We start from the raw sequence: 10,056 nt of genomic DNA on the forward strand, positions 1-10,056 counted from the left end.
TAATTAGGCGGTAGTATTCAATTTGTGTCTATAACTTACCAAACTAAACTTATCTAATGATAAGTAATATATATATTTGTCCACCAAATCACCGAAGTTTACGACGTCAAATTATTGCTGATCATATTTATTTGATTGAAAAAACACGCGAAATAGGTTTTCCGTTGATAACAAAATTGGATCAGCAGTCGCTGACAGGTCCCCCTTTTCCAAGTTGTAGCAATTATTAAGTCAGTGCTGTTTATTTTTCTCTAAGACTACTCTTCAGTTTGTAATTAGTCGATAGTATTCAAATTGTGTCTATAACTTACCAAACTAAACTTATCTAATGATAAGTAATATATATATTTATCCACCAAATCACCGAAGTTTATGACGTCAAATTATTGCTGATCATATTTATTTGATTGAAAAAACACGCGAAACAGGTTTTCCGTTGATAACAAAAAGCTATAATTTTTACTAAAAAAAGTTTAATGTAAAAGTTGTAGCATTTAAAACCACACAGATTTTAAAAATTCAAAATTGGATCAGCAGTCGCTGACAGGTCCCCCTTTTCCAATGGGCACTCTGGGCAAGTGCCCAGGGCCCCACGATCAACGGAGGCCCCCTATATAGTTCCTGTCAGATCCACCCGCCAACCAAAAGCCGATAATTATTTTAAGAAAATTAATCAATAATTGTTAGAATATTTACTTGCATAATCGCTTTTGCATGCTATAAACGCGAGCATACCTAAATGTAGATGATTCTTCAAACATTTATATATTCTAAAATTTTATTACATTGAATCTCTCTCCAAAGAGAAAAATACAGAATCTGACTACAAGGACTTGTCTCAAAGAATAAGACTTAGAAGTTCGCGCCAGACATTTTTTGATGACTCTATACCGATAATCCAACTGCGTTAAAGTAGAAATACCTTACTTCCCATAATATAAGTGATATCCCAAGCGTGCATCTAAAACAGCGATTGAGTTTGTACAAGGACATTGGTTATTGTTGACATTGTTTTTCGCTTGAAGTTGCAAAGAATTTGCTGCTGTGAAGATGTTGACGAGAAAGAGTTAGAAATAGAATGTCTGTATTTGGCAAACTAATAGTATTCCAGAAGTTTTGATAAAAAACCGAGTTGGAGACGCATTTTCAAATGTAGAAATTGCACTGAGAATCTTTTTAAACATGATGGTAACTAACTGCAGTGGCGAACGCTCCTACCTTAAACGGAAAAGAAGAAAAAGTACCAACCTGAGAATGATATTAGAGTTACTTTTTCGAGTCATATTACAATTGTATATTCATTTATGTGAATATAAAGAAACAAATAACAAATCAAAATGATTCTCTGTCAAAGCTGTAGGAGGCTCGGTAGGCTTATGTGCCCAGGGCCTCCAATAGGTTAAAGACGGCCCTGGTCGCTGGTAATGTTTAGAAAACTGTTAAAAATGGTCAATATTTCAATTGTTAATAATCTTATTAATAGATACGTTTTTTAGATAATATTGTGGGAATTATTAGCTCTTCTTAATACAAACAAATAAAAAAAAGTACAACTTGATCCGAGTCTTAGTTTACGAAATATTCTATTTTGCACTAAAATTTTTAATGTGAATGTTGTGTAGATTTAGCAAAAGATAAAGTAATTTTGTTTAGGGCATTAATTTACGAAAATGATTTGCACAATTACGTTCTTGGAAGAACAGGGCCTTCAACTATGGAATGTCCTTAACAACATTACCTTATCTTTTGCTGAATCTACAGAAAATTCACATTAACCAATCTAATGTTTTTTAGTGCAACATAGAATATTTCGAAAACTATGACTTCGATCAAGTTGTGTTTTACTATTGATATCTCATTATCATTCCCATTTTCCAATTATTAAGATAAGATTAAGAATGCGATTTTAATTTTAATAGCCTCAATCGAATAATTGTCCGAAAATTTACAGTTAAATGCCTACAATCCGAAAAGTTTCACTTGCATCGTGGTTTCATAAAACCGTACAATTGTTTTTCTTAAGTTCAATTGTTTCCGGGGAAATTACATTGAAACATTGAAATACTTGTACTAACTTGCTAAAGAAATAGATCCATCGTGTTTTTATACTAAAGTACTGGAAGCAGAGGAAGAAGAAGGTAATACAGATATGGAAATGGAACATTAAATCGAATTTTGAAGAAGAATCGTAATAATGTAATAAGAAATAAGAATTGTTTTGATGAATAAAAAAAGCCATTCTATAACAATTTCTGTTTAGCTAAAAAAATTCCGTTGTAATAAAAATAAAAATTTACCACAATTGAAATACAAACAACAGTAATTTTCGTAAAAACGATTTATCGTAACCTCTAACTTCGCGTAATATGTGTCGATTAGGACTTTTGGGATATCATTTAAAAGCGCAAAAGGAAAGTTCATGTGAAAATCTAGTGTAATGTACTTATTTCCTATATTGCTGTATTATTGCATACAAAAATGAATTAGGCGAAAGTTACAAGGTCAAGCACTTGTATTTTTATATAAATTTTGCCTGGAGACAACAGTACATAGGTTTATCAATACAAAAACTAAAAAAAACGCTATAGATAGTTTGACACGTGTAGCTGGGAGAAAAAATAACAATCTATAACTCAAAAAGAAANTACATGAGATCCTCTCTGTCAGAAAGCAAACGGAGAATGATATACGCATGTGTACTTATGATGGGATTGATAAAACTTGCGAAATAAAGCGACTAGTTGCGAATAATTCCGACAATATTTCCGCCTTCTTCTTCACATTCCCTTTACCCTGCTTACTAATATTTTGCCCCTGTATATCTATTCCTACAGTTATACTGTCTTTAATTATGTTGATTTAAGCCATATATAATAATTCCACTAAAAGCAAAATTTAAAGTGCAAAGAATTCTGAATTTCTATTTATATATATTATATCTTGGGCATTGTTAGCAATTAAATATTCAATTTTCACACAAGAGAAAACAGAACCGCTACTGTTCAAGGAGTTTACAAATTTAAAAAAGTTTGCACTAAAGATGTCCTGGTTCGGGTCGAAAGGCCATCGCCAATTGGAGTTGCTTCCTAACGTTTCGCTAGCAGGAGTGAATGCCTCTTCTGACATCCTTTGTTCTGCGGCGCGCAATCTCGCTAACTCAGTTCACAGTGCCGGGTATGTTACCTAGCTTCACCATATGCCACAGTCAAGACTTGGAATGCGTACGCGCACTTAATTTTGTTTTTCACATACAATTTGGTATAGATTCGTTGATCCATTTTTTAGAACAGACAAAAATCGAAAGTGAGCCAAAACACGTGAAAGCAAAGCAGCTGTCAAAAATTAACTGAACATTCAAATTAGTACAACTTGTCGGTATAATTGAGAGGTATGAGTACCAATATAACGCCACAAAAGAATCAAAAATTGACCATACGTAACTCACGGAAACTTAAAATTTGCGATACTTTTTGAACAAAGTATGAGCTGTTTCTGCTAAGAACCTGCGAATTCAGCGTGCAGATGGCGTATGTTTGCTGCAGTAAATTATGCCTGAGTTGGTGAGTTAACGCGCTAAATTTCACTGAGTTACCCATTCTTAATGTGAACGAAGTAACTCCAACTGACGACGACCAATAGACCCGAATCAAGACACCATCACTTCACTAAATGACCGCAAAAGCCTTTACAAGCCTTATTGGCTATTTACTTATTGAATTGTTTATCCATTATGGGTACAACATCAAGTGATGTTTGAGAAAGAAATCTCTCTTCCTTCAGCATACCTACCATAATTGAACTGAGAGTTGTGCATTTTAAATAGTTTAGGATAAATCCTTCTTGTTGACTTATAATAGTAGGTTTCTTAGTATATCATCCTAACTTTTTTTAGCAATATTAATATTGGAATATCTCTAAAAGATATGAGAATGTATCGTTTATCATATCCATGCAGCTTGAACAAAAAACGTCACACGAACTTTATCAACAGAAGTACTTTGAAGATAACTTACATAAAATGGGTTTCAATCAAACTCTGTACAATATCTATGTTACAAGCAAAAATGAAGGAGGTTGTGCTAATCTTCATTACATTATCCGTAGTTACGGTAACAAAGTGCTATAAGTCTAAATTAATTCTGAATTTATTCTCTGTCTTCTTGACAGGCTCACGTAACTAGAGATTGGTCTAAAATTTTACCTGCACGTGAAACAGTTCACAGAGGATTCAGTCAGCTTGCATCCTCTGAAGATACAAGGATCGTGGGAGGAAATGAAGCTGTACCAAACTCCATACCTTACCAAGTAAGTATTTAAATATTTGGAACACTTGACGTTTGAAAAACATTTTGGGTCTATATAACATTGTAAGATTATTTTCGCCTTTTGGGTGGATGATACTTTTCTTTATGTCACACAAAGTTGAATGTCGGATGCCATATAAACTGCTACCGAGTTTGGTAAACGTACAAAACGTCTGGTTGCTCCATGCCGAAGATTTCTTCAGATCATGAGGTTACGGTATAAAGGAACTGCTGTAGCAATGGTATAATTAGAAGTGCACGCCGAAGGTACACGCCGGGTTCACTTCGAAGTATATCGACGGGTGAACACCACGTAGGTTGTTCAACAAATTGGGTATTTTAATAAACAAACGAAATAATAATCCAATTACTGCGATGCAACTCTGTACTACATGATGCATCTCAGTCACTTTGTTACCAATGTCATTAAATGATTCTTCCGATATTCGGACATATATATGAACGTGTAGTTTATTTATAACAAACTTGCTTTTCTCCGCGGCTTCCTTTGCAGAAATTAATATTGTTTCTTCATAAAACCTTTTAACTCCAAATTCACCCTTACAACGTTTTAATTTTATGTAATGTCGCGTGTGTGTGTGTGTGTGTGTGTAGGTGTATTTGTATTGCATTAACTGTGGCAACCTGTGTGTGCATTAAGCTGAATTGTGGCGTACGCTTTAGTTGTGGCAACGCACATTCGGATGCCACAGCAAAAGTTGCCATAAATCGCATATAAGTCTGTTTCGTGTGTGCCGCTTTGAATATACCANAATTTTGTGGTAGGAGAAGTCAATTCTCACGAGGTATACAATTTCGCCGCGCCTGCTGAAAATAGTGTTTTTATTATTATAGGCTGCCTTGAGACTACTTTACGATGCTGGATCAACGAGTTTCTGTGGAGGATCTCTTATCACTACAAGATACGTGCTAACAGCTGCGCATTGTTTGGTAGATAAGTAAGGCAATTTGCTCTTAAATTTATCCTCACAATTTATTGTATTTTACTTTTTTTTATCAGTCTTGTGTCTCTAGAAGTTATTCTGGGTGCACATAAGTTTCGTGAAAATGAAGCTACCCAGCAAAGAATTCCAACTTCTACGTTCAAAGTACATGAACGGTTTAATAAACAAACACTACAGAATGATGTAGGCGTCGTCTATCTTGAAACACCAGCAAAAATCAATCGTAACTATCTCTATTGATAATTTACTTTACTTTAAATATTTAAAAAAAAAACACAGTTATAACTTAAACTAATAGTAAAAACAATCAATAGCCGTCGACTTTATTCAGACTTCTAACTCTCTAATGCCTATTTGTTTTTAGGTAGTGTAGGAGTAGTTGAAGAACTTGAGTCGTAAAGGAGTTGCTTCAATAATTTAATATTTTGAAAATTTTTTGCTCTCTATAAATGTATCTACATATAAATTGAATAATTTGTGTTTGCTTGTTTACGAAACATAAATTAATCTTTACAGGCGATGTTCAAGTGATTGCACTTCCCAGTACAGCCGACGTTTCGAATAGTTTTGCGGGATCTGCAGCAATAGTAAGTGGTTGGGGATATACTTCAACTTCTGCTTCCGATGTCAGTGAAGTATTGCGATATATAAATGTAACCATTCTAACAAACGCCGTGTGTAATGCAACGTTCAAGGACGTTAGAGATTCAAACATTTGTTCTTCAGGAGCAGGCAAAAAAGGGGTTTGTGCTGGAGATTCAGGCGGTCCTCTTGTGGCTAACAGAAAATTGGTAAATATGTATATTAATTTAGGAGTATTAAATCAAGATAGATTTGTATACCCGTGCTGTATTCTTCCTAATCAATATTAACTTTAAGGTCATTCAAGTATTACGTAAGCAGAATTTTAGTAATTTTTAACACCTCTTTTTGTCAGCAAAAGTCAGTAAAGTTCTTTACCACCCCCCCCCCTTCCCTTTATAAACACTGGTAGGTATATATTTTTTAAAATTTGTTTAGGTTTCTTTATTGTTATTCATGAATCTATAAATAAGGAATTTATAAACTACAAAAGAATTTAATTCCAATTTAATATTTATTTACCCTGAATTAAAGGTTTAAATGAAGAAATCAAATATCAAGACTCTACATAAATTTAATAATAAAAGTAGTTAGATGTTAAATTAACGAATGTGTATTTATCACAAAACATTGAAGGTACTTACATATTCAANAATAAGAAAATAAGTAATCTTTTTTTACTCATCCTTAAGAAACTAATTGTCGAATTAGTAAGTAAGCGCGTTGAATTGAAATACTGGATTCAAGAGAAATATACCCTGGCTAGAACGCACGCGGCGCCGAGGCCTCAGCTCGCCTGCATGCTATTGCTTTTTTCTTTGATTAATTTCTTTTTTAATTTCAAATGTATTTACCAAATAATGCCTTTGTTTGATCACATATTACGATTATAAATTTTGCGGTAGGGGAAGTCAACGCTCACGAAGTATACAATTTCGCCGCGCCTGCTGAAAATACTGTTTTTATTATTATAGGCTGCCTTGAGACTATTTTATGATGATGGATCAACGAATTTCTGTGGAGGATCTCTTATCACCAAGAGATACGTGCTAACAGCTGCACATTGTTTGGTAGATAAGTAAGGCAATTTGCTCTTAAATTTATCGTCACAATTTATTACATTTTACTTTTTTTTTATCAGTCTTGTGTCGCTAGAAGTAATTCTGGGTGCACATAAGTTTCGTGAAAATGAAGCTACTCAGCAAAGCATTCCAACATCTACGTTTAAAGTACATGAACGATTTAATAACCAAACCCTAGAGAATGATGTAGGCGTCGTCTATCTTGAAACACCAGCAGAAATAAACCGTAACTACCTCTATTGATAACTTACTTTATCTTAAATATTAATTGCATAAAAAAAAGCCACACTTATAACAAACTAAAAGTTTAAACAATGGGCGGGCGTCGACTTTATTCAGACTTGTAGCTTTATAATGCCTGTTTGTTTCATAGGTAGTATGGGAGAAGTTAACGAATTTGAGTTGAAGCCATCGTAAAGGAGTTGCTTCAATAATTTAATTTTTTGAATATTTTTTGCTCTTTATAAACGTATCTACCTATAACTTGAATGGTTTATGTTGACTTGTTTACCAAACATAAATTAATCTTTACAGGCTATGTTCAAGTGATTGCACTTCCCAGTAGGGCTGACGTTTCGAATAGTTTCGCGGGATCTGCGGCAATAGCAAGTGGTTGGGGATATACTTCTACTTCTGCTTCCGATGTCACTGAAGCATTGCGATATATAAATGTTACCATTCTCACAAAAGCTGCGTGTAGTGTAACGTACAAGGACGTTAGAGATTCAGTCATTTGTTCTTCAGGAGCAGGCAAAAAAGGGCTTTGTGCTGGAGATTCAGGCGGTCCTCTTGCGGCTAACAAAAAATTGGTAAATATGTAATATTAATTTAGAAGTATTAAATCAAGATATATAGTATACCCGTGCTATATTCTTCCTAATCAAGATTTACTTTGAGGCCATTCAAGTATTACGTAAGTAGAATTTTAGTAATTTTTAACACTTCTTTCTGTCAGCGAAAGTCAGTAAAGTTTCTTACCACCCCCCTAACCCCCTACCCTTTGTAAACATTGGTAGGTATATATTTTTGAAAATCTGTTTAGGTTTCTTTATTGTTATTCATGAATCTAGAGATAAGGAATTTATAGACTACAAAAGAATTTAATTCCAATTTAATATTTATTTACCCTGAATTAAAGGTTTAAATGAAGAAATCAAATATCAAGACTCTACATAAATTTAATAATAAAAGTAGTTAGATGTTAAATTAACGAATGTGTATTTATCACAAAACATTGAAGGTACTTACATATTCCTAGTTCTAAATAAGTAGATACATAGTTAGTCGGCATAGCTCCTGGCTAAATAGTATATTACGTAACAAGGGAAGGAAGTGGGCTATTACACAGCACGTGTGAATTACCACCCAAACCGAAGGCGAGGGTGCCAACACGTGGTTTGTTTGTGCGTATAATATTTGTTGTCACATTTATGCAGAATGTCCGTTACTTGGGTTACTAGTTTATGGAAGTGAAACTTCTTAATGTATTGTGTAGAATTCCTAGATTTTATACATTTCCGGTACCATATACACGGTAGGAAAGTCGAAGATCCTGCGGAGGTGTGAGAAAAAAATATTTTACAATTGTTAAGACAGTTAACGAAATTGTAATATTTTAATTACCTGATTAAAAATATAAATAAAATAATTATTAATAAAACTGTTTCCAACAGCCCTGAACGACTAAACTCAAGAAACTGTTACCCCAAGAACACTTTACNTTTTCCTCACTATTATTTCCATTCAGTAGTAAGTTTTCTTCATTTACTTCTTCATTATCATCATTTGGGTCCAAATTTCCGTGGTGTTTTTGTTGTTTCAATGATTTCTCATTCACTTTTGTCTGTTACACTGGCAACTAGTTCGTTGTATTTTGTACATGACGTCGTTTATACGTCTAACTACTTCGTGTGGACCTTCTCAATTCCGTTGTAATTTGGGGCACCTTCCTTTCTTGCGAACTGGGTGAAAAAGTCATACACGATCGCCCTCCTTGAATCCAGAGAAATTCGCTCGATGATCGTAGCGGATCTTCATTCGGTCACTTCCTAATTTTATTATTGTTCTGACGGCTTTGTGGATGGTGTTTAGCCACTACCGTAGTCGAGATATGTAATCGTCCGTGGACAACGGAGAGTCTTCAGATCGCATAAACATCAGATCAGTAGGTAGCCTTGGTTCATTCCCGTATAGTACACAAGAAGTGGCCTGTCAGGTAGTCTCGTCTATAGATGCCCTGTAGGCCAAAAAGAATAAGGGAATGTGGTGATCTCAGTCGGTCTGACGATCGTTCACAAACATCCTCGAATTGTTTGACCATCCCATTAGACCGAGGATGCAACGGAGTTGTTCTAGTTTTCCTTATTCCCATTAATTCACACACTCGTTGGAATATCTTCGGTTCAAAATTTCGGCCCTGATCTGTGTGAATTTCTATAGGAACTCCATTTTGGCTGATCCAGTTATTTATTATTGCCTCCGCTACGGTGGTGGTATCCACTTTGGGGATTACATAGGCTTCTGGCCATTTGCTGAAGTAATCCATCACAACGAGGATGTAAGGGTTGTCACTGTTAGTTCGTGGAAAGTGATAATTGATATCCATGGCTATTTTTTCGAAGGGTATCCCGACATTGTACTGACGCTTTCTAGCGTACTAACATTCACCCAGTAATACCTCTCACGCAGTTTTTCTAAGGTCTTCTTCGCCTGAGAGTGTCAACTTTCAGTACGAGCTTGCAGCCCTTCCATCACTTCTTTTGTCTTCTTCTTGGGTAACATAACCTGGAGTTATTTCTTGGTCTCGCCCGGACTCTCCCAAATTCTTTTAAGAACTCCATTATCCAGTTTCAGGGAATCCAATTGAACCCAATAACATTTCGTCGTAGTGCCTGGGGACTTACGTCCGCCCAAGTTGGCCGAGATTCTTCTCTGTCTTTCCATTTCATGATGGGTGCTAAATAGTCATCGGTTCACTGTTTCTCAATAAACATGGTGTCTTCCCAATTGTCTTGCCTCTCTATGGCGGTGTATAGGCATGGAACTTATTCTAACCCTTTTTGTCTTTCCACAGAAACAATATTTGCAATTTTGTGGGCATGGTTGTTTTGATAGGGCGTCGGC

At 35.0% G+C, this 10,056-nt stretch overlaps 1 protein-coding gene across 1 annotated transcript; it reads left to right on the forward strand.

The window, feature by feature from the left end:
- The first annotated feature begins 3,999 nt into the window (after positions 1–3,999).
- Positions 4,000–9,607, forward strand: LOC108741710 (brachyurin-like). Its single transcript, XM_025980364.1, has 6 exons — positions 4,000–4,109; positions 4,168–4,305; positions 6,826–6,929; positions 6,993–7,159; positions 7,468–7,750; positions 9,373–9,607. Exons 1-6 carry the CDS (start codon positions 4,050–4,052, stop codon positions 9,605–9,607), a joined length of 987 nt encoding a protein of 328 aa, XP_025836149.1. The 5' UTR covers positions 4,000–4,049.
- The last annotated feature ends 449 nt before the right edge of the window (positions 9,608–10,056 follow it).

Source organism: Agrilus planipennis, unplaced genomic scaffold, assembly GCF_000699045.2.
Source record: "Agrilus planipennis isolate EAB-ADULT unplaced genomic scaffold, Apla_2.0 scaffold168, whole genome shotgun sequence".
In the NCBI taxonomy this organism is placed as follows: Eukaryota; Metazoa; Arthropoda; class Insecta; order Coleoptera; family Buprestidae; genus Agrilus; species Agrilus planipennis.